Source organism: Anas acuta, chromosome 3, assembly GCF_963932015.1.
Source record: "Anas acuta chromosome 3, bAnaAcu1.1, whole genome shotgun sequence".
NCBI classification, from domain to species: domain Eukaryota; kingdom Metazoa; phylum Chordata; class Aves; order Anseriformes; family Anatidae; genus Anas; species Anas acuta.
Genome location: NC_088981.1, coordinates 114474519 through 114500223, shown reverse-complemented (window position 1 = coordinate 114500223; position 25705 = coordinate 114474519). Strand labels below are relative to the sequence as shown.

General features: G+C 40.8%; 1 protein-coding gene across 8 annotated transcripts in view; it reads left to right on the top strand.

The window, feature by feature from the left end:
- The window catches only part of PKHD1 (PKHD1 ciliary IPT domain containing fibrocystin/polyductin), a 252325-nt gene extending 228840 nt beyond the window's left edge, over positions 1-23485 (top strand). For 3 of the 8 annotated variants that reach the window (XM_068678848.1, XM_068678850.1, XM_068678847.1), the window contains 6 exons: positions 5234-5360; positions 7185-7272; positions 11543-11650; positions 15409-15564; positions 16973-17107; positions 21813-23485. In XM_068678848.1, coding sequence (XP_068534949.1) covers positions 5234-5360; positions 7185-7272; positions 11543-11650; positions 15409-15564; positions 16973-17107; positions 21813-22168 — 970 coding nt within the window. In that variant the 3' untranslated portion in view covers positions 22169-23485. Of the gene's footprint in view, positions 1-5233; positions 5361-7184; positions 7273-11542; positions 11651-15408; positions 15565-16972; positions 17108-21812 lie in introns of those variants that run through there. The other 5 variants (XM_068678849.1, XM_068678852.1, XR_011095438.1 and 2 more) reach the window with 5 other exon arrangements.
- Positions 23486-25705: the final 2220 nt, after the last annotated feature.

Here is a 25705-nt window from a genome sequence, read left to right as displayed (position 1 = left end):
TCTTCCACATACTTTGCTAGCAGGAAGCTGGTGAGCTAAGGGTTAAATGGCTTTGGGTGCCGTGTATGTACGGCTGTGTGTACATCTATGTACATATACAGATATATATATATATATATATATATATACACACACCTTAGTTTGGCTGCAGGACCTCACGCCCGCAGGCCACAGTCACATTATCATCTGGAAATTGGATAACGACAGCACAATGACAAATCCAGGTTGCTTGCAATAAGGTGCTAATCCCTTTGCTTTAATATCGGAGCAGCGTGTAATGATGTTTGGACATCACTCCAGTTTACTGACGACCCCACTGGGGCCAGCAATAGAGGCGTACAACTGTCTAACAAGCCATCAGGTGACCGCCGTCGTCAAAGCAACGGACGGTGCAATCTAATCTTCCCTCCATCCCTTCCAGCTCCCAATAAGGGCCGGATTATAGAGGTGGCCCATCAATGCTTGGTAACTCGAATCAATTAACGTTAATTCGCACAATGCTATGATGTATTGTGATCACTTTCATTTCAGAGAAGGGGGAAGGAATTGCTATAATTCACCTAAAATGAGGTTGTCTATGGTGCTGAGGTATTAATTGGGTGTCCATATTAAATGGAAAAGGAGCACGGTAGTGAAGGAAAAGTGGATGAGTGACTCTCTTGGCTGCTATTGACCTATCAGAAGAAGACAGTGCCCTTTTCCTTTGCTTTTATCTATTACAGTTTTCCCTATTGCGTGTCAAGTTGATGTATTATAAAAAATTCATTTGGTGACCTTTCACCCCCCTAGCAGATTAAACAATTTCACTGGGATGGCATCATTAACAGGGCCTTGCATTTAATGATGATTTCTCTAAAAGGCCACGGAGATTCGATTTTAAGCTAACAGATTTATTGCACTATTATAACATATCGTAAAAAGCTGTACCACCTACGGTCTGGTTTTAGGATAGAAACTGTTTAAGAGTTTATGTGGAGCTTAAAGTGGTATTACCTTGGGATACGCAGCAGCGGCAAGGCTCTGACCTCCGGCGTGATGCTGTTTACATTTAATAAAAGATGTTCCTCCGACAGTAAACTTTGGGAGTGTGTTATGGAAGAGGTTAGCTCCTTGCCACTAGCAGGCAGAGTTGTAAGTACAGGTATTTCCACCCATCTCCAGCAATTAACAGAAGTTGCTAATGAATTTGGAGTATGTTTCTCTCCTGTTTGATGGACTGTGTCTGTCCCTCTGGTTCTGAAGGCACCTGGTGATCCCACCTCACCCTCAAATGGATCCAGTAAGGCCCTCCAGTCTGCCTTTAATTTTTATTTATTTTTTTTTAGGGCTTCTTATCACTGCAGCACACATCCTGCCATCTGCCTCCACCAGGCAGCTGCTCGCCCACAGCCTTTTGGTGCCACTGGGATTATAAAGTGTAAATGAAGGCTGTCTGAGCAGTGGGGGAAGCGTGGTCTTATGGGTGAGACATGTCTTGGTGTTCCTGGGCAGCTGTGTTCATGCTCTCTGACTGCTCCTTTGTGAATAGGGACAGAAATTCCTGAAAGGTAGGTTGGGAATCATTTGAAGCTTAGATAGCCTCTGGTGCAGATCCAACAGCTAGCAAATGGAGTTCTGATGGTGGCAATGCCCCAGCAGACTAATGGCAGAAGAAGTTGGTCAAAAAAAAAAAAAAAAAAGGTTTTAATTAATGAATGCTTATAGAGACACCTTGGAACTCTTTTCCTGACCTTTTTCAGTCTAACCAACTTACACAATGCTTTCAACTGCCACAAAACGTCCAGCTTCTACCTAAAGCATCTTTGCTTTATGAAGGGAGCCCCTCCAAATGATTAGATAAAAAGCACATGCCTCTTACCCAGCCTTGCTCACAGAGCATAATGCAGTTCCTCTTTACTTACCCAAGTTCACCATCAACTTAGGCCCCCTTGATATGTCTCCACATTATTAGATCTTCTTGTTAGCTCCCTGCCATCACGGCATCTGACCTCAAGGGCAATGGACGTGGGGCTTCTTTCAAAGCTTCCCGCTGGCTCTGACAGCCTGGAATATGCATGGTGGTGCCCAGATTTCTAAATTTTGGTCTTGTTGGCTCAGCCTACATGCAACCAGTTATGTCTGGCACCATGAGTCCTGTTCAGTCCGTTAGCCTCGTGCTCATAAGCAGATGTGATCATTACTACTTTTTTATTGTTTCTTTGTTAGGGAAAGCTGAAGCCTGCTTTCCACTGGGGTTTATTTCCTTTAGCTTTGATTTCTCTCTATAACGTGTGAAAACACTGGGCTTTGTGGAAAGATATCATCCAGCAGGAAGGGCACAGGCACCTGATGTGTGACCAACCTCATCACCACACGATGGCAGAGTCCACTTCTCACCCCCAAATGCTAAAATCCTTACATCCCTGCCAGTGAATCCGTGCCTACTTGGCCTTACAGAAGTCCATCTCTTGTCTTCATTACAGCAGCTTCCTTGTGCCTGTGTTTTCTTCATCAGCTTCTCAAGAGCAAAACAAACACCTCTTTGGCTTTATCACACGATGCATGTTGACATATTATTGGCACCCCAGATTCTTCCCAGTCTTCTTCCCCTTCTAAGGCTATACTGACACCACAACTCTAGCATTGCAGATATATGCAGACAGTAGTTCAGTTCAGTTCATTGACTATGTTTATTCTTAAATTAAAAATGCCAGGCATTGTTCTTTGGCACCAAGTCCTGCTGATCAGGTGCATCAGCCTATGTCCATAAAATTAAATTCTCTCACACACCACTTCAGGGAGTCCTTGTTCAAACTACCTAGTGAGAATAGTCTCTGGCTGTATTAGCTCCCAGACCACCTGGGAATCATCCTGGCCTTTCCTGTTGGGCCTGATCCAGAGCTTTTGATGGATCCTCAGCCCATCATGCCTTGATACCTGCAGTAGATCCTCTAATTCCTATGATCTCTACCTTCCTTGTGACTAAAAGCAGACACTTGCTTTCCCACAGAGCCTCAGCATCTTCTGCAGACCTTAGCCCTGATGGTGAAACTCCTGGGAGCCTGCCCCTGCTGCCCCTGCTGACAAGCAGAGCCTGCTTGCCTGCTGTGGCCACCTTTAGAGCTGCAAGCCACTGAGCAACTGAGCTGCTCCCCACCGAGCTCTGCCAGCAGGGAATTGCAGATCAGCCCCGCTCCTTCCCAGTACGAGGCTTGAGGGGAGTGACAAAACAGCATGCTCCTCGTGCCCATCAGGAGAAAGGCCAGTTGCCTCACTTCACCTTTGCTAGGGCACAGGCATGCTCGCCTGTTCACACCTCCCAGTGGCAGAGCTGTGCCAGGAAAGCCTATTTTCCTCACAGCAGAAATCGTCAGGGAAGCAGCAGGGTGCTCCTCTCTTCCACACCGATACTCACTTGCAGGAGCGTGACTTGCTGCATGCAGGGCTTGCACCCTCAGGCAGGGGCTTCCTCGCAGCAAGACTCCAGTTGGACCATGTGGAACATAAACGCCACGGTCTGTGCTGTGTTAGCTGGATTCAAATCACCTGCAAACTTTTTTTTTTTGTTTTTTAAACCACATCTGTATGATTTTTTTTTATTTTTTATTTTTTTTACTTGCTCTAGAGGGTGGAAAAGTCTAATTCCTACAACCAGATTTTGCAGCAGGCTTCCTTTAAGTACAAGATGAGCACTATTTTCCTATGTAGGGCCTGGGGTGTGGAGTCAGGGCATTTCACGCCAACTTTTTTTTTTTTTTTTTTCCTGTTGGCAGTTTTAAAGAAGCTGGAGAGAGAAAAGTTGATTTTTGGCTTACAGATGCCATGCCAAGATTCACCTGAACTTGTCTAGGCTCAGGTGGAACCAGAGAGCTCACAGAAAGTGCCAATCTCTGTCCTATAATCACAAGTGGCTTGGGGTGTTATACCTGGAGTGAGTTTAAGTCAAAATGCTGAACACACATTTATGAAGGAGGTAGAAAAGAGCACAGATGAGTATTGGTGCCTTTGACATAAATTTCCTATATATCATTGCCTTTCTGAATTCCATGCTGACAAAAAGGAAAAAACAACAAAGCTGAATGGCTGAATGTTTTTCTTTATGTACTTGAGACTTCAGATGTCCTTATATCTTTATTTGGTCTTCCCAGTGTCCGTTTTTCAGGCCAATATTTTCCATCAGCTGCAGTATAAGCAATTTCAGCTTTGTAATGCATAGTAGTGCCCTTCCCCCCCCATCAAAATCCGAGTTAAACCAAAGGAAATTGATGTTCTGTGTATCTTCTGTTTGTAAACACCTTTGAGCAAACACTCGAGATGAATGAATACCTTTCCTACTTTCAAGACAATATCAAACCCCCAGTTGCTTCACTGCAATTGCAGATTAGAAGCATATATACATATACACATATATATGTAAAAGAGATACTAAATGGCACAAAGCACTAGGAGAGGGAATGAAATGATTTAGGCTCAGAATAAAATGTTGATTCTGTATTCAAATGCAAAAGCCCTCTCCAAGGATGCTCTAATTTAAATTTCAGTCTTGAAAAAGCAATGACTTTCAATGGGGTGTCTGTATACTGCTATATATAGGCATGCAGACTTTGCAGATAAGTGAGAGGTAGCACAGCGATGATGGGATGAAGAAATGCATTAAAGTGCTGTGCTTGTGTAGAGGAACTGAAACTTTGTTTTTAGAGGAGATCAGAGATATTCACTGTAATTCATCTTCCTGCTGGACAGGAAGCATTTGCTGCCTCCACCATTATCAGTGCTCTGGAATGGAGACTTTGGGGGCCATGGTAATGGATTACTGAATCCATAAAATCCTTGTCTATCACATAAGAAGCCATTTATTTATTTATTTATTTTAATTTCTCAATTTCTTATTTGTAAACTGGAGATAGGAACAAAGAGATCTTTTATTAGTTTTATATTGTTGTCTCCTTGGAGTGATGCCTGTTTCACATTTTCATACATGCCTCTTTCATCCAAGGAATCAAAGTGCCACCATAAGGTAAATTAGTAATTGTTTGGTATAGTACTCCTTGCTACTCACAGCAGACACTGAGCATTGCTGCTTGCGTTAGAGAGGTAGAAAATCCCATGAACAGAAAGTAAAGTGTAATTCCTAGGCATAGGTAAGGTGTGAATTACCTCTGGGATTAGCACTGGGTGTTTTCACAGTGCTAATTTCTATTTATTTATTTATTTGTTTGTTTACATTCCTTTGCATGTGGAAAAAAAATGGAAGCAGACAACACCCAGGAACATGGTTGTATGTGAGGCCCTATAACATCTCTGTTCGGGTGCAGCCTTCAGATGGAGAAATTGGAAAGAAGCTTCCTGTACAGCCACAAATCATTTTCCTGGATAAGAAGGTAGGATTTGCCCCTCTGTGGATGGAGAGTTGTATTACTCTTGTACAATTTTGTCATCTCTTAGCAAAATCCAAAAGCTATGAGACAGACCTAAATATAGGTCGTAGGATAGTTTCCGCAAATAAATATGGTAAACAAGGTAAGGGATAGGTCTGTAAATAAGCAGTCATGGGTATTTTGGGAACATCTTCCCAGATGGACTCTATTCATATTTTTCAGCTTTTTTCCCACAAGGGTTGGATTTGTGCTGTAGAATTGATTGTGTGATTGAATTTTCTGATCAGTTATTGTTGAATTTTCTGATTTCTGCTCCTGAAGCTTAGAGGATAACATTGAGGAATGAGGGAACAACAACACATTCATGAAGGCTGGCAAAGACAGGGTATAATGGAGTATCCTGGTCTGCCTAAGCAAGCCTGCACCATGCAGAGCAGTGCTGTGCAGAGAACACTATATTTAAAACATGCTTGGACATCTGTGTGATGTGGTTTAGCACTGCCAGAGATACCAACAAAAGTCTTGGAAACAGTAGACCAAGTCCAATGAGTCCTAGCGAGCTGCTGGACCAGGTTCAGTCCCAGAGTCAGGTGAAATCTGCATAGCATGGTTTCATGATATGCTTCTGTTTCCAGTATATTTTGATGGTCCTTTTGCTCTTTTCCAGTTGTTTTCTATTGTGGATTCATCCTCACTGTGATGGATAGTCAAAAGTATACCCACAAAGTAAATATACCTGGGTATGACATTTTTACAGTGGTGACCCTGAAGTCAAATCCAAGCTTGGGTAGCTTTGTGGAAATTATTTCTGGATGCAAAGTTATATTATGGTAAAGGCAGCTCTGGATACCCATTAACCATGAGGTTTTACATCTGTGAGGCACAAGACTTTCAGCTTCTTTCTATTTATGCTCAATTCTTTGCAAATAGTCGCCTTGCGCTTTGGGCTGTGGAATATGTTACTTGGCCTACAGTTCCTGCAGAAGTCTAAGAGTTTTCTACTAGCAAAGCATCAGATCTTCTGACTCAGATGGATGTCAGACATCATTGGCTATCTGAAATGGCATACAAACATCTGCCAACATCTGGGCAATTGGATCCTCCCCTGAGTTTCAGAACCTTCTTCATACATATTTTTTGCAAGACTTGAGAACTAAAAAATCCCTCAAAAATATTTACATATATATATGTATATGAAAACTAATATTTTTGCATGGATCTAGATCTATGTGATCTATCCTCCCCACTCATTACGGATGAATAATTTAGGTATCACAAGTAGTTTCTTTCATTGAGCATATATCCTCACCCTCACTAAATAGACATAATTTACTCAGTTTCCTTGAATTGGCGGAGTCTCTATCCTTGGAGATATTCAAAAGGTGGCCTGGATGTAATTCTGGGTAACCTGCTTCAAGTAGCCCTGCTTGAGTGGGGAGGGTGGGCCATATGACCTCCAAAGGTCCTTTCCAATCTCTACTATGTTGAGATTCTGTGACTCTGTGAAATTAGATGCTATGATGATGTCAAAATTCACTACTTCTCTTAGGTGGTGTGAACATGATCCTAGTTACTTGCAATGAAGCAGCAAAAACCATGCCAGATTATTGGAACAGACTGTTTTCCAGAATTGGTTCCTCCTGAGTTTAAAGCCATAGTGAGTTATAGTGAGGTGTTTGGCATTGTTTGTAACACATAGGGTGTAGATCCACACTTCCCTCCCTTTGGGCATTAATAAATTACTAAAATTATTAAAGCCATCAGAACTTTCTTTCCTCTTGGTTTGGAGAAAAGATCTTAATCCTGCTATTTTGTTATTCTTCCCAGGGTCGAAGGGTTGAAGAACTGGGACCTCCCTCAGAACCCTGGATTGTATCAGCTCACCTCAAAGGCTCCTCTGAGGCTGTGCTAAAAGGTTTGGAAATGTTTTCTTACAGCAAGAGTTATGGCAAACCAACTGTGGGAAATGATGGTGATAAATTTATGGTGAAATTCTTGCAGAAAATGGTTGGGTTTCAAAGTTAGTCTTTGCACCAAAAAAAAAAAGAAAGAATGTTATATTGAAGTTTGAGGAACTTTGTGGTTGTATCCTAGAGAAAAAGAAGATTATACAAAGTGTTTTTGTACTCTGGTAGCTTGAAGGGAGTATATCTAGTAGTTTATCTTGAAAAGATGCGTCGCAGATCAAAAAAAGAAAAGACTGGAGAATTAGAAATCCCAATACCTGATTTTCAGCTAATGTTAATTAGGGTAATTTCCTTAGAGTCAATGACAATCTGTTTGTCCCAGCAAATGATCAGGCCAAGTACAGACAGAAACAACTGACTATTGTTTTTAATTAGCATACTTCAATGTGAAAATGTTTTTCATGAGGGATTTAAATGTTTCCCTTCTGGTCCTCATTTATCAGAAGACCTGAACTCATGATTAACTCTAAGCATGTGAGTATTTCCCTTGAGGTTATTGAGACTATGAACATACTTAGATATAGATCGTTGTTTAAGTATAGCACTGAACTGAAAACCTGTGGATGATCATATGCTTGTAAACTAGAAAATGGAAATGAAATTGATTATAGAGCATCATAATGTTAATTACTAAAGTCTTTAAATGTAAGCAAGCAGTGCACACTCTCAAAAGTGAGCTTTCCTAATGTAGGTAAAGCGTTTTGTTTGCAATAAGGTCATTTGTGTGTTAACTTTGATTGAAAAGTTCACATTTGGAGAAGCTAAGTGGCACTCATAGTGTAGGTCAGAGCTTCTCATCCTTTGGGTCCAGTTCATGTTTCTGTTAATATGAAGTTCTTCATACCTCATCATTTTCTGTTGTTGTTCATGCCTTCTCAGGGAGGTATGCCTCAGAGGTTTAGGAGTTTGAGTCTGGATGGGACACAAATTATTGACTCAGCTAGGGGTGCTAGTGGAAGGAAGGAAGGAAGAAAGGAAGGAAGGAAGGAAGGAAGGAAGGAAGGAAGGAAGGAAGGAAGGAAGGAAGGAAGGAAGGAAGGAAGGAAGGAAGGAAGGAAGGAAGGAAGGAAGGAAGGAAGAAAACATTGGAAAAGAGATAAGGCATGGAAAAGAGACAAGGAATGAGAGACAAGACAGAGAGAGAGAAATAAAAAGAAAGAAAAGTCACTGCAGAGAAATGCAATTCACATTCTTTAAAAGATACATGTATCAAATTAATAGTCAATAAACTCCAGCAAAGAATGAAGTGCGTAGTACAGATGTTCTGCATGTAATAGTTTTCTGCAGTTTTTCCTTTGACAAACGTCCTTATTGTACTCGTCTTTTGAAGCGTATGAAAGAAGCATTTAATCGAAATGGGTCCCGTCTAGCACACTGAGGCTGCTTCATCTGACAGCAGCCAAACTGCCTCATGGAAAGTAGTTTAGCTCCAAATTAGCTTGCTTCTGCGTTAAATACCAGCTTGCCTGAGAGATCTTTGTGAAGACTCACATATATAATATTCTGAGCTTTGAAGCATATGTGCCCGAAAGCTGAGATAGTCTCTATTGAAGAGTACAGTATAGTACTCCAGGCTTCGTCATAGACCAGAAATGGTAATTATGAAATATTTGAACGCCACAGACAAGACCCTCTATAAAAGTGGTGGTGCTACAGTGAGCATCAGAGACAAGGAAAGTGTTGGTAGTCAAGGCAGGTAGTACCATAAAGAGGGTTGTATGTGGCATAGGTAAATAGAAGAGCCAAGATCAGGATGGAGCAATTAGAGAAATCTAGATTCCCATGTTTCCTTCAGGTCTTTTCACAGAATAAATTACTGATTATTTATATATGACAGCTGTTCTCGGAGACTCACATTGTAATTATGGGTTTAGTGTGCTAGACACTGTACACAAATGGAGAAATATGTACACAAAACTAACTGGGATATTAATATATTAAATAGTACTGGGTCATAGGGAGGGGAATTTTTATCATTTCTGTTGCTAAATCATTAAAATGTGGCATGCTTTTGCCTGAAGACTCCTCTCTGGCAATCGCTGGTCAAGCTTCAGAAGTCAGTATAGCAAATAAAAAACCTCAGTAGGCAGTTTGCATGCCTCATCTCTCTTTGGAGGCTATAAGAGTTCCAGAACAGAAGTTTGGCCAGGACATGCTAGTTCTTCAGTGCCACAGAACAGATCCTGGCACTGTTTAGTTCTTGGGGTATAGGCGTAGACACTAAGTGTGGGAGAGAAACAGAGGCAGGACTGGAGAAATTGTTTTCTGTGGATCACTCTACAGACCACCAGTAGTGATGCTTTAGTGCTAAATTAACTGTGTAATAGGAGAAGATCTTTCATTTTTCTTTCAAATGTGAAGATACAGGTCAAGGTGGGTGAACACAGTGCTATGGTCACAACTACAGATTTCCTCTTCAGGCCACTCTCCTTCTTGTAGGAGGCATCTCTGAAATAAATGCCATTCATTTTCTCTGTGCTTCCAAGACCATGTGGATACTTCTCCTAGGTTTCATAGCCCAAATTGAACACTAGCGGTCAGCCCGGTAGGGATTGATGACCATCTCTGAAGCACTGAGCTGTTGGGACAAGGGTCTGAGGGCCAGGGAAGTAAAGAAATGCTGTACTTTTCCTTACAAGTCTCTACATATGTTTGACATGCAAAGAAACTTCCAAATATTCATAACAGATATCCTTGACGTTTCACAAATTTATGTCAATAAAATCCTTAATAAAAGTACATCAGGAAAATTCAGCTCATCTAGAGCTGGGTACCATAGCAAGCTCTGGGAACAGAAGAGGGTAGGTGGTGTAAGATATACATTGTTATGGGAAAAACTCTTACAGTCCGGTTTACCATCAAAAGCCCTGTCCCCACCTGATGAGCACTCCCATGAATTTGTGATTGCAAAGTGTCACAAAGTTTGCTGCTTCTCCATGTTGTTCAATATCCTGGGTGTGCTCATGGAAGAGTATAAATGTGTTCCTCACATTCAGTCTTTATGTACCTTCACCTGTTCTGCTTAACAGCAATAAAATGTCAAACCACCTGCTTTGCAAAGCAAATGGTTATTGCATGTTGTCTCTAAGAAAGCAAAAGTCTGTGTTTGTGATCACTGGATTGAGTCCAGCATCTTAAGGAAGTTCTGACTTCTCACCCCCACCTGAACTAACATTTTGAAATTTGTCAGTCTTTAGGAGTTTACCCTTCTCACTCCAAGAGCCTGAATGAAGCCCAGGCCTGCTCAACATTACTCAAGGGCCAGAACTTGGCTTGTACTCAAAGATACACACAATAAAATGGAGATCCAGTTGCAAAGTAAATTACATTTTTTTAAAAAAGAGCCTACAAAAATAAAAACCAAAGCATGTGTAAATGCCAGGTCAGAACGCATTCCCTTGTAGCTTAGAACAAGAGGTAAAGGGATAAAGAATTTCTCTCCTGGGTTTCATTTTAATGCTTCCCATGGAGATTTCCCCTGCGAGGTTTCCAGTTAAAAGTCTCTTGTGTGTGATAACAGGGTCATCACCACAGACATTCTTCATTCTTCAAATCCTTTTCAAAGCTTCTGACAGGGTTGGAGGAAAGCTCAAAATGCTTTAACAGCATGACAGGGTCCATATGATGAGGTGAAATATCTACAGTTAAGAAAAGGGTTAAAACAATCAACTATTTCCCTTGTCTGCTGTGGCTGGTTCTTTGAGACCATCCCTTTAGCACAAATATTTAGTCACTAAATACTTAGTCATTAATACTCTCCTGATACTGGTGATGCAATGTCACGGAATTAAATCAAAACACAGAAGTTAAATCAAAAAGATGAGCAAGTGGAACTTTTGAACATGTCTACATAGGTCCCATTACTTCTTGATTGCCTTAGTGTTTGTATTCAGATTACACTGCCATGATATGGACGTGCACAGAGTTTATCACAATGAGCTCAGTGACCCAAGGTTCACAAGGTAACTCCAGGAGGATTAGGTGCCCAAATACCTCTGAAGGCCTTACTCTATATGAAATTTCTGGGATGAGACAAAAAGTTTACAATTAGGAAGGACAGTGAAGTCAGGTTTTCCCAAGTCCTCTTCAAGTCACAAGGACTCTCCTGGTTTGCTCTTTTTTTTTTTTTTTTTTTTTTTTTTTTTTTTTCCTGAGTTACTAAGCCATGCTTGCCTGGAAGTTGTTAATTGGAATTAATTTTTTTGTATTGCTATGCAGGGCTCACTGAAGTGCAGGTCACAGATGGATGTGCAAGCTTTTCCAGTCTGGCTGTGTCTAGCTCAGGCACAAACTATAACCTTGTATTTACTGTCACATCACCACCAGGTAGGATCCATTTTTTGTTTGTTGATTTTGTAAATGAGCTCAAAACAGTACAGGTGATCTGAATTTATAAAAAGGGAAGTAATCTTTGCTTGAATGAGGTGAGCAATGCAAAACCTCTGAACAGCCTGATTTTTGCTAAATGTCCAAGTTGGTATTCTCCAAGCAGCAAGTGAGCTGGGTAAGTACTGTACTGTTCATTTAAGATGCCCAAAATGAAGATGAGTTAGAAGAGAGAACTATTACTACAGAGAGGTATCTCTTTTTCCTGGATTCCCTAACTATGAACTTTCCTACAGTAATTGGGTACATAGACAATTTAAGCAGCCAGAGCAAACTTTTTTTCCTGTAAATTGAGTCTCCTTTTTTCTGCCTGTTCTCTGTAATTTTCCATCTATGCTCCCAGTCATTTTTTGTACTGCTTTTCACCCACCGTTTGGCTGCACCTGGCCATCTTTATGGGTGCAGCAGGTTATTCACACTCAGAGCATGCCTCCAGGACTGGGCTCTGCTCAGGGTATCCCTGACAGTTTACAGATGTGACATCAGGACCTCTTGAGCCACCATAACACTGAAGGGGCAGATGTGGTTATACCTCCTAAGAAATACAAGCTGAGGGGGATGTTGGCATCTTGGGCAATACCTGAACTCCAGCTGTTAAAGGCCTCAGGGCATCTGCATGAAACAAGCACCTGCACAACTGTTTGGGGGCCTGAATTTATCTACAAATCTGTCTCTGAATGTATATAAGGGTCAAAGTGCTGATTACCTGTCAAGTCATTGAGAAGCAGGAATGTGCTCTCTGGCATGTAGTTCAAAAACAAATTAAGGTATAGGTGTTGTAAGCCCATGCGTAAAGTTTCTGTTCTGGTATTACATACATATATATATATAAAAGTATAATCTGAGACCTACCGGGTAGAAAGAAACCTAGAGGGATGGATAAAATTTCTCCAGGAGAGGTGAGGTGTGTGTGCCACTGCATACAGGCCTGAAGAGGCCTTGAAATACTAAGATAATTTTGTTTACTCATATTCAGAAATAATCTCAAAAAGAATAGGTACAGAAAAGAATGAAGGTAGGAATCAGGATTTTTTAATGAGAAAATTCAAATATAGTATAGCTTGGTTAAGCTAGAAAAAAAATAAAAGGGCAAGTACATCAGATGGTTGAAGTAGCCAAGTGGAAGTGACTAATGAAAAAATCTGAACAAAAAAGTAGAATATCACTAACATTTAGAGTGCATTGCTCTGAACAGCCTATCTTAATAGATAGGAATAGCGAGAACAGATCAGTTGCTTTCAAATGGAGCTTGATATGCTTATAGATGGTAATGAGTAACACAGTACGGATTTATAACACAAGAAATCCTTTCTTATCCTGGGATTAAATTAAGATCCAGATATTTTATTTTAGAAACCTTTTCTCCTCCCAGTCACAAGTGGCTAATCAGCACTGAGTGCTTCCCATGGCTCTGTGAAGGGAGAATTTTGGTGCAGGGAATACTCGGAGGTGGGACTTTTGAGGGGGAACATATGTCTACTTTGGGGTGGATGCTGCCGAACACCCACGGCTCCCATTGCCTTCACTTCAGTGAGAGCAGATGGAAAGTCAGCACCTCACAGGATCAGACTCTTTAGTGGAAAGTGCAGCTTAATGAAATGTCTTTTGAAAGCTATTTCAGGGGAGTCACAAAATCTTCTCTCCTCTGAACAAAGGTCAAATAGAGATCCCTTTATGAAACATTTAGCCAGTCAGAGTGTTGCAAAGAGGTGTTTAAAACCAGCAATGCATACAGCTGATGAATCTGTGTAGGTATTGCCTATGTAAATCAGAGCGTTGTACACCCTTAATATCAGTTGTAAAAGTATACAGCAAACAAGCAATCCCCTTTGCTCATTTGTAATGGGAAACCATGCTGGAGTCAGAATAAAGACTTTTATACTTTTATACTTTGATTATCGTTTGAGACAAACAAAACTTAAACAATCAAACAATAGAAGTTTGGGACACATTTTCATTTCAGGCTCATGCGATTTGGAGACAGCACAGAAGATGCCGATGATGCTGAATGCAATAATCCCAAGTGGCTTAGTGGTAGTTCCTGGGGAGAGCGGGCTATTCATAGCACTGCTGCATAGTCTTGCTCCTCATTTTGCAGTAATATTCACTTAACTGATATGGATCCCAGTGGGCTTGATCCATCCACTTTCTATTTAAACCAACAGCAGTCTACTTGCAGGCTATTAGTGTGAAATGCAACCTTTAAGAACCTGTCTGTGTGGTGTCCTTGATACCTGTGAGATTGCTTCTTTCCTCTCAATTGAAGCTCATGTATGATTGTATCTGCAGGCAAATTTTTTCCAATTGGAACATGCTTCTCACATTGTTCTGATGAAGCTCTGCTTTGTTCGGGTGGACAATATTGACACAAAGCTAATTAGTTTCATATAAAAGTACTTACAGTACTTACCCTAGTCTGCAAACCTTCATCTGACAGTGCTTCTCATTTTTTTTAATGAATTGATGAAAAAGGTTTTAAGATTTTTATTAAAATTGGAGCTCAAACAAGTAAAAAAAATATATGCCCATTGAAATGATTAAAATTGTGAGGTTTGGACTGATAATGAGTCTTGTAATAACGTAGGTAATAGGTTGATATGCAAATCCACATCCTTCAAATTGGTCTATCGTGAGTACCGTGATAAGTTTTATTAAAATCCTGCTCTTCCCAAATACATCTCTGTTCAAAATGTCTTCGGAAGTTGTCCAGAACCTATGCTAAGCCCAGACTCTGTACGGATATTTCTGGGGAGAATAAGCCCAGATACATATATGCCAAACAATTTCTTCACAGTTGAAGTATTTACATTAATTTCTCACACCTTAGCTCATGCACCAGTACTGTTGAAAGTACTGGAATAAAAAAAATTATGGGGGATCCAAACACCTATAGATTTCTGATTTTGGAGACAGCAGTGTTAAGCATCTTCCAGTCTTTGAAGCTCAGAAGCTGATAACCTATTAACTCTTGACCACGGAAATTTTGAGTAGTGGCTGCTTTGATTCTGATTTCATTTACAGAAAACTGTAGGATCTCTGTGTAAAGAGCATTACCCAAATCTTGTGTGCTTCCAAACGCTAAGTGTTTACCATGCTAACAGCAATGACACTGAAACTTTTTGTTTATATTTGCTCGATGTCAACATGGTGAAAAATATAAACATGTTCACCAGCAGTTTTCTGACTCAGCTTAATGCTAGTCACTGTTTCTAAATTTCCCACAACTTAATTTAAATAAGTGATGAATAGCTTGCAAAAATTGTGCATGAATTAGCACCTTTCTCATTGCAACCAGCTTCCCTGTCTTGCTAGACAAAGTATGAACATTTTCTGCATGAGATTGATCTGTTTTGTCTCAGAAACAGGTTCTTTGTGAACATATTTTCTAGGCTTGGTAATCGACAGGACAAACTCATGGAAGAAATACTAAGGACTGTTAAATACAAAGACACTGACTCTGCTTCAGGATGCACTGAATGTTTGAGACATACAGTTGTTAAATATTTGTCTTGTCCTCATACCCATTTCTAAATAAATGTTGTTGGCTAATGTTAGATGTGGGGATGGAAGGACATCTGGACTGTTCCTGAATGCATTTTTACAGCAGCAGCATTGTCAAAAGTCTATAGCCTTGTGTTTTCATTGTGGAATGAGTGTCCTTACATTTGTAATAAACTCTGACTGCTTTAAATTCTCAGGAGCAAAGTTCACTGTGCTGTCTCAACCATTTACCATCTTCCCTGTGCCCATGGGAGAGAAGGCCAGCTTGATACTTGTTGTCTTGCTGAGTGCAGTAGCTTCTGCATTCGTCCTCACTCTTGTGTTCTGCTGGTTCAAGAAGAGCAAAAGCAACAGTAAGTTGGAAATGTCCATGAAAATTTATACTTGTGGATTCTTTCTTTCATTTGGCAAATCTCTTAGGAGGCTACAATAGGATTTAGCAGCAACAGCAAGGCAAACTTGGCAGAATTTTTAACACAATTTATGACTTTTACATGAATATAGCCCAGTTGCTTTCTTTGTCCTAATATCTTCTGTCTTTGGATAAGACTCGGAATAAGTTTGTCTAGTTACATATCTCCCCACTCTGCTGTTCTAACGACCCTTTAACTTGTTTCCTCCATTTGTCTCATGAACTTTTGTAACTTAACTTTTATTATTTTTTTGTTTGACTTGTTCATGGGTACAATGGCACTCAGAGAAAGCTCTGCAGAGTTAATTAATTAGCAATGTAGTTCATAGCTCAGGATTATGAAGTTTTGTGCATATAGCAGATGACTGAGTCCTGGCTGGAAAAAGTTTTAATTCTATGTGAAACAAGATGAAAATTGGATTTCTATAGTGCAGATAAAGAACTGAGAAGCAAAGAAAAGCTGCTGCATTTTCCTGATAAAGGGTGACATAACAAAACATTGCCACAGTGATGTTAATGTGAAGCCATGGTGCTTACCCAGGACCAGTGACACCTGTGCTGTGAATGCCCTAGAGGCAGTGGCAGAGCCATGCTCACATCCCACACCACGTTATCAGCATCACGTGTGTCGAAGTGGTAATGGCAGGGATGCAGCTTCTCTGGAGATCTTCTCCTAAGCAAATCCACAACTCCATTAATTTGTCTTAAGATTGCTGAATTCTAGTATTGACATTAAAACAAATATAAGAGGCTTTCCCAAGAGAGAAGGCATAAAGGGAAGAACTGAAGATAAATGCACGACTGCATATGTTCAATGGCTTGATTCCCAAATAGTCATCTTAAGCTTCTGGATATGTTGAAAATTACCAATATTTTGGCCTTCCAGATGTGCTAACTGAAGTTATGACCTAGCCAAGTGTACAGGGAAGACACAGTTGAAAAGCCAACAAAGCTCTCAGATTATACATCATTTTAGACCCCTATTTCCCATTGGTTTCAAAACCTCCTCAGTAATTTCACCAGATTTTTGCTTCCAAATAACTTTGAAAATCCAAGCTGAGGAGTCTTTCTGCTAAATTACATCATGAACACCAGCTGCACTAAGGTCTGAATTTCTAATATTATTGAATATGGTGACAACACAAGGAAAGATTTTACCTGAACAGATAGGTTCCTAAATAGCAAAACATAAGAAATGATCATTAAAAAAACTCTCCCTGCTTTTGGGCAGAAAGAATACTTCTAGATTACCTTGCTAATTCACCAGCAATAAATAGTTGCTTGAATTAATAATTGCTGTTTAACTGAGGATGCATTGGCAGTGATGTGACTGATATGCTTCATTTCAGAAATGAGGACTAAACAGAATGATATACCACGAGCCAGTACCAAGGCACCCCAGAAGGAAGCACAAGCTCATGCACCTCGCGTCCAGCCTTTTTACAATCCAGGAGAGAATGAAAGTGATGTGCCTGTAGCAAGAGGTGAGACTGCAGTTTGAGAATAATTCAGATCTTTAAAGAGTTGGACATCAACCAGTGTTCTTGGAGCAGGGTGGGGACTGTCATTCCTGCTGCCCGCTACACATGCAGCAACAAGGTCTCCTCCTGCCAGGGGTCCAGTAGCTAAAGTGATAACAGAGATAGCCACTATGTAAAGCTCAAAAAGCTCTGGACAAGCCTGCAAGATGGGGAGGACTGCACTGGGGTATTCTGCTGTGCTGGAAAAACCATGCAGGGCTCCTTTGTACAATTCTCCGTAACCTCCACCTCTTCTAGTTCCCTCTCATGGACCTTCATGCCATGCTTTCCCAGCAGCGAGTCCAAGCCAGCATCCCAAAGTGGCTCTATGACCCCTGTTTTGTGTCCCCCTTTATTTCCTAGCATCGCTGCTGCGATGCTAGGAAATGCTCATCTTCCACCGACCTCCTCAAGACTCGTCTTTTCATCTTCTGCTGATCAAACACAACTTCTGAGGTCACTGAAAAGTAGACCGCCTCAGGGACATGTGGCTGGCAGCATAAAACACTGGCTTCCCTCTCTGAAAGTGTGAAACGTTCCTGGAGTGGTTATTTTGTAGTGGCTTTTTTTGGTCTCACCTGCCAACTGCACGGATCTAAGGGCATTCGGATAACCCTGCTGAACTACCCATTTACTCTGTATTGAGAATTTCATTTTTCTCCTTCTTCCTGAAGTGTGTGGATTACATAAGAGGCAGGAAGAGGCGAGCTGCAGTTTTATCTCCTTTTAATTAGCATCCATCACAAAAGCAGAGGGAGAGAGAGAAGGGGAGAGGAAATTCTGCAGTTTATGTGTTTTGATATTTGCTGTACTCCTCCAAAACACAGCATTCAGCTGTGTGCCTTAGGACACGTATCTGCTATAAATTCATTTTTTATCTAATTTGTCTGAGATCTAAGCTTCCTGTGGAGGTCTGAGATCAAAGGATCTGATTCTGTCTGATGTCGGCTCTGACACATAATGCGTGCTGACTTAGTTCTGTCTATAAACTCGCAGTGGGAGGCTGCCATTCTCCCTTGGCACCTTTACATAGTGAACTTTCATTTTGGCTGGGGAGGCTGACAGGTACAGCATTGATTGGAGCCATCGTGTAAATAATTCATGGAAAGATTTTTTTGTCAGAAAAAGGCAATCCAGCCACTTAAAGTCTTTTAGGAATAGTCGCAAGACAAAAAGATTCCCCAATATGTTCAAATCTAAACAAGGATAACAATATCTTAAGTGAATTTAATACATATGACTTGGAAATGTCTAATGTTTGATTTCCCTGTATTTAAAGTACTGTTGGTTTTGGAGACAGAGGAGAAATCAAAGCTGAAGTCTTTTTGTTTCATTTCTGCTTTACAGTTGTTCCCTCCATAAGAAATCCCACATTTCTAATACAATTAAGCTTTTGGAATCTTAATTATTAATCGCCGCAGTAAGTCTTGCAAGATAGGGTTTCTCTGGTAGTTGATTATACAATGCAAAGACCAATGGAGGTAGGGTCCCTGGTTGTTGTCTCAGAACAAGCAGCTGAGGATGGAGATGAGGAAGAAAGCCGTATGCATAGATATGCAGTATTTCAGAGGGAAGGGATCAAGGTATTACTCTGTCTGACTGTGGTGTAACAAAAAAAATCTCTTCAGCTTCACATTATGATCTTGGTGTTGAATTAAATAACTTTTGATTGACTAATACATGGCTAACAGGAAGACACCTGGAGGTGGAGGTGCATATTGCTTCTTTTTGTACTTTATTCTGGTGGCTTTTCACTTAGAATCATAGAATCATAGAATATCCTGAGTTGGAAGGGACCCTTAAGGATCATCAAGTCCAACTCTTGACACCGCACAGGTCTACCCAAAAGTTCAGACCATGTGACTAAGTGCACAGTCCAATCTCTTCTTAAATTCAGTCAGGCTCGGTGCAGTGACCACTTCCCTGGGGAGCCTGTTCCAGTGTGCAACCACCCTCTCTGTGAAGAACCCCCTCCTGATGTCAAGCCTAAACTTCCCCTGCCTCAGCTTAACCCCGTTCCCGCGGGTCCTGTCACTGGTGTTAATGGAGAAAAGGTCTCCTGCCTCTCGACACCCCCTTACGAGGAAGTTGTAGACTGCGATGAGGTCTCCCCTCAGCCTCCTCTTCTCCAGGCTGAACAGGCCCAGTGCCCTCAGCCATTCCTCGTATGTCTTCCCCTCCAGGCCTTTCACCATCTTCGTAGCCCTCCTCTGGGCACTCTCCAACAGTTTCATGTCCTTTTTATACTGTGGTGCCCAGAACTGCACACAGTACTCGAGGTGAGGCTGCACCAGCGCAGAGTAGAGTGGGACAATCACCTCCCTCGACCTACGAGCGATGCCGTGCTTGATGCACCCCAGGACACGGTTGGCCCTCCTGGCTGCCAGGGCACACTGCCGGCTCATATTCAACTTGTTGTCTACCACGACCCCCAGATCCCTCTCTTCTAGGCTGCTCTCCAGCGTCTCATCGCCCAGTCTGTACGTGCAGCCAGGGTTTCCCCGTCCCAGGTGCAGGACCCGGCACTTGCTCTTATTGAACTTCATGCGGTTGGCGATCGCCCAGCTCTCCAACCTATCCAGATCCCTCTGCAAGGCCTTTCCACCCTCATTCGAGTCCACAACTCCTCCAAGTTTGGTGTCATCAGCAAACTTGCTCAAAAAACCTTCTATTCCTACATCCAGATTTGTATCCTACGCTAGTTTGCATTTCATGGCTTATTTTTGCAGTTTTGAGGCCTAATCTAGGCCCCATTGCTGGAAGTGATCAAAGTCAGGTTGGATGGGGCTTGGGGATTGGGCACCCTAATCTAGTGAAAGATGTACCTGCCATGGCAGGTAGGACTGGTAGGACTGGATGATGTTTATGTTCCCTTATGATGCAAACCATTCTGAGATTCTATGATACTCTGATTCCATGATTCTATGATTCACTTCTTATATTGAGTGTTGCTTTAGTATGACTTCCTGGTTTTGTATTTTTTTTTTTCTCAGTGAAAAGTCTTTATCACTAGATTCAAATGGAAGCCCTTCTTTGAGTCTAACTAGTCCTGGCAATTTAGAATTCTTCTTCTGACTCTTATTTTGTATAGAGATATAGAAGCACAGAATATCCTGAATGTGAAGGAACCCATAATGATCATCGAGTCCAACTCCTGGCTCCACAAGGAAAACCCAAAATCAGACCCGATGTCTCAAATCATTGTCCAAACTCTTCTTGAACTCTGGAAGTCTTGTTGCCATGATCACTGCCCTGGGGAGCTTGTTCCAGGGCATGACTACTCCCTGGGTGTACCCTCTACTTTATTCAGACTTGATTTTGATGTCTGGTTTGTGTTACTGCAAAAATAAAATTAGTTCCTGAACATCATTCACTCCTCCTCTACCACCAAAAGATCTCATGAATCTTTTTGGTTACTGTACTTAAGTGACCTTCATCCCAAACTCCTTTCCCACTACTGCCCAGAAATCATTGTTGTTTACCTGAAGAGGGTCTCCCACTCTCCAGAAAGGGGCCTCATCTCTTGTTCCTAGGTTGCTTAGATCATCTTCTCCTTCCTGTCTACCAGCTTGTCATTCTTCCTACTGTGTGCAAGTTCCATTTGAATTAATTTTAATGTCAAGTTGCAAGTTACTTGTGGAAACACAGAATATCATCCATTTTATTTGTAGTTCCTGGTACCGCAACACATCCCATTATTTCCCATTACTTTTGTCCTACAAATCCCAATTCAATACTTCATCTTTGAAACTGCTCATGTCCAGAAAACTTTTAGCCTACTCCAGTAATTCAAACTTGTTTGATGAGTCCTATTTTCAGAGTTGAAAATGTCACCTTTGAAGATAAAGAGGGTGGGAATACATACCACAAAATAGCATTAAGATTTGGTGTAGATGATCAACATACTGTTTATATGTACAAAGAAGAAAGCTGAAGTTAGTGATGTATGCAATTAGTACTTTAAAGGAGTCGATAACCCAATATTAAGACAGCAATGAGAAGAAAAACTGTTATTTACAGAAATGTGTGACTACTGAAAATTTACCAAGAACTTCCCAATTGATTTCTATTATTAGGAATTAGATTATTAGGATATAAGCATTTTGTATTTACACATGAAATATGTATAGTATATATTTTGCATTTTCAACAATGATTTAATAATTTTTTTCAACATCATTTTTAACCAATGCTGCAGATTACAGGCTCTGCCCTGAGTAGGATTGAAATGTTGGAAATTAAAAGTTCTTTATATTATAGCTTTATTTGTAGAGAGTTGATATGTTTTGTAGATGCATAGTATTAAAATGATTTTCATTGTTAGCAATATATATCTTATTAATCAGCTGTATTTTATACACTTTGTTATTGATTATTTATTGGAACATTTGATATCATCAACAAATGCCATGGAAGCTATTCGTGTATCAATAAGAACAAAGCAGCTCTTGTGTTTGCTGTATTTTTTGGTGGAAGCAGCTTATGGTTATTGGGTTTTCAAAACTTGTTTTTGCCAAAATTAAATCCTGTGGCTAGTTAAAATAATTTTCCATCATTTAACTGCTTTTCGTTAATGTCTTTAATATGCAGTAAAGGAATGGAGGGATAAGGAATGTGAAACTAGGGTCATAAAATTACTGTAAAATTCAAGCAACTTTTGCTTTTACAGAAATGGAAGAAACAAGAGTAGTAGGACAAGCTGCAGTACAACTGAAGGAGATGAGCCTGCAGCCCTGTGAAGCTAAGACTGTGAGAAAAATGAACACTCTTCAGCGTAAGACAAGTAACAGAGACATCTTTTCTGCAGCCAGGAAAAGTGACAGTCATCAACAGCAATGTGGAGGAATGTCTCCTGGTGACTCTCAGGAACTTCAGCAGCCAACAGTCCAGGTGTGCCCTGCCCAGAAAGATGTACCTCAGCCTTCAGGTGGTTACAACAAGGAAAGAGAGGAGCTGGATACAATGCCCAAACCTCAGAATGACGTCAGGGAGCAGATTGTCACAGGAGCAGCGGTAGAAGTGTAATAGAAGTCATGTCAAGTGGTGGACTACTGACAAAGCAAGCTTTGCCTGGCTTGCAGTCAAAGCGAAGTTGAGGTTTTTGTCTCCATGGTCAGAGAAACACCCATATTAGCACAGGGAAACAAACTGTTGTGCTGTGCATGTACAACTAAACTTGTGACCTGGTTCTGCAGCCAACAGGGAGATTTTGGCCACGTCTATGCTACTAAACTGTCTTAGCTTCCAAAACAAGCAGGTGCGACCATGCAGCCTGTTGAGAACAGTCCTTGGCTTCTTATACCTCTATTAACTCTCTCTAAGACTTGCTGGGAGGAGTGCTAACTGGGTCTGGCCAAAAGCTTTCAGGGATTAATTAGCCTAGCAATTCAACTGTAGATAGTGGAGTGTCTGTGCCTGTACCCTGACCCTATTTAATATACTGACACCAATGTAGTCTTAGAGACAAGAGCAATGCTGATTGGTATTTGTGTGCATGTACATATACATACATACATACATATATATATATAAGAATTTCCCCATTTCTTCCCATCTTCCCTTTCAAAGATCTTCAGTATGTGTGTAAACCTTTTCCTTTTCCTGAGCAAAACCAAATAAACATGTATTCAACTTCCATTTCATGAGCAAGTGCTTTCATGCTTCCCTAGTTAAATCTGTGCTCATGAATATTTGTTTTGTTTTGTTTCGAAATAAAAAGTGTTTTGCTGAGTTAGACCTCCACCATATCATTGTTTTCTAATACCTTTAAATCACCAGCTTGTTATGAGCACTACTGTTTATGAGTGATAATAACAATACCGATGTACTTCAGCTGTTCAGAGGATTCCTCCCTGCTTTGCTTAACTGAGCTGGAAGATGAGGAACTGTATTATACCCTCTCTGTACCATAAACTTCTTGGTTACAAGGTGCCCCAGTGGCACAAGATAAATTTTATACTCCTGTGCAGGAAAAATACTGATGTAGGAAGATTAAGTTTCTGGCCAAATCAGCTGTGGAAGAGAAGGTGAGAAACCTTGATTTGAAAACAAACCAGGCTTCAAGCTGAAGGAGCTAAGGTGCCAGTGCTGGCTGGTGAGCTACTCAGTTCTCTAGGCAGAAATTTGTCATTCCAGACTGTAAGCCATGAGAGCCCCAATGTGTGTAGCAATTATCATCCTGGCCATTGCAGAAAGTGTCATTGGCTTCCAAAGTTGTAAAGTATGTACATGCACCCTGGGCCTGAGCTGGAGTGAAGCTGTAGATAAGCCTGTTGCTTATGTTGTGAACAGTGTGCAGAAATTTAATGAGAAAACAGATTAAATCTATGGTGATATAGAAAACAGTCTGGCTCCTGTTATCTGACCCTGCTATGATATAGCTTCATTTATACTCATTGAGGATGCTCTTCACTCATACAAACTCCCAAGCCATGCACTATCTGGGCTTTCTGTGGGTAAGATCCAGTTGGATTAGGCTGGATAATGATAGAATAGTGCTTTATCCCTGATTCTCATCATCTTTAGTCCATTCGTGCAAGTACAGCCATAATGACCAATGCACTTGTATGATCCCATCCACACTTCCCAGATAATGTAAGTGAATCCTGTATGAGAAGCACAGGATTTAAAATCCTGCTAAAATGATGTCTCCTCTTCTGCCTCTGTATCTGGAAAGGCTACGTATCTGCTGTGTTGCCAAGAAGTGGGATCTGGTTGTTAGCTGTTCCCCATGAAATATCACTGGTTGGCAATAGCCTACAGTCATTTTTCTTGTAGGTGCCTGCATATAAGAAATGGTCAGTATAGGTTAGTTTGATATTCTGTGGCTCAATTACATGAGGACTTTTTGATTTAATTTATATTCCTGCTTTAGTAAGAGATGATTTTGGCTCCCAGAGAACTTCCAGTTTATGATGGAGTTCAGATAAAGACATAAATGACACACACATCGGTTAGATGAACCTCATCCTGCAAGCTCTAGTGGATGCAGGTCTGATGTTAGCCATAAAAGAATATATAATGCCTTTCTCTCTTGTTCTTCCTTCACAATGTGATGGTTCAAGAAGGCCTTAGATGAAAGGATGGAGAGTGCGTCTGTTTCTGGGAGAGTACCTCTGTTGCTGTTTGGTTCTGATCAAAGAAATAATTGAGCCAACTGAACTGAAAGGAAGAGCTGATTTTTCTGCCAGCTTTTGCTTCAGTTTCATCTAGATTCAGAGAGACAACTCTCACTTTATTCACGTTTTGGGATATTTTAGATCCATAAATGATTATGGCCTCTCTCTGGTGTCTCCACTGGAAGAAAGCTGCTCTACTAATACAGTGTAGTCCATGCCAGGCCACCACAGGTAGATTCACCAGCATTGGACCCTGAACTATATTGAGTTTATAAGTATAAAAGGGTGCATCTTGAAGAGATGTCCAGACTTTTTGAAATGATTTAGAGACCTTTCCTTTCCTCCAAAGCTGATGCCCAGATTTACTTTCACATGGTAGTAGATCCTTTCCTTTCTGAAGAAATAAGACTTCTCCATCTCCTAAACTCCACTCTTCTTAAGTAGTTCTACTCCTGGTAAGTTACTCTATCACATCCAAGAAGTGTGAAAGCAAATAATAATTAGAAGTGTCAGGATTTATGCAAATTGCATGCAAATAATATTGAATGTAAATGATATGCAAAAATATACAATAGAGCCTCTTTTTGGAAAAAAAATCAGACATATTGGAAACAGTTAAGGGCTTTAATTAATCCTTTAATTCATAATCCAAGCATTTATCCATACTTTGTTTACAGAATAAGTAATGTCTTGCATGTCTAGACCTCTAATGAAATAAACAGGGCTAAAAAATCTTTAACATTGTTGATCTTGACTTCCCACACTGCTGTGCATTAATTGAGTGGGTGGTGGAGCATGGGAATGAAGTGGGGAGAAAGTGAAAAAAACATGATGAGAATTCAGTACAAACATGAAGTGAGCCCTGAATAAGTAAGAAATTGAAGGGCTCTTGTGTTGTGTATGGGAAAGAAATCATTGTGGTGATTAGAGATAATGATGATGTTTATAACCATCTAGTGGTTGAAGAACATGGTTAAAGTGAGGTTACATCTTTTCTAAAAATACTTTAGACTTCATTTACTATTTTTAGACTGATATCAACAGCACCTGGATGAAATGGGATTCTACTCCTCTGTGGATGATGCAGATGCAGACTTATTTTGAAAATGTTGCCACCTGGAGAGGCAAAGATAAAACGAGCTCTTGCTCTTCCAGGAAACACATGGTTAGAAGGACAAACATATCCAAACTGCCCCAGGATGTCTTCGGTGAGGAGAAAGAGAACACACATTTCATGTCCAAAGCCAAAAACTTTGTTTTACAATAGTTGGAATACCACCTCGGCCTGTGGGACACCTGCATATTACAGCTTCCTGCCATCAGAATGCTTGGTGATCCGCTGCATGGATGTTTTATGGGCAAGTTTGAACATCCAAATCCCCCTTGATAAGGAGATGTTATACATCCTAAAAAACGGTGTGAAGGCATGGTAAGGTAGGAGAGT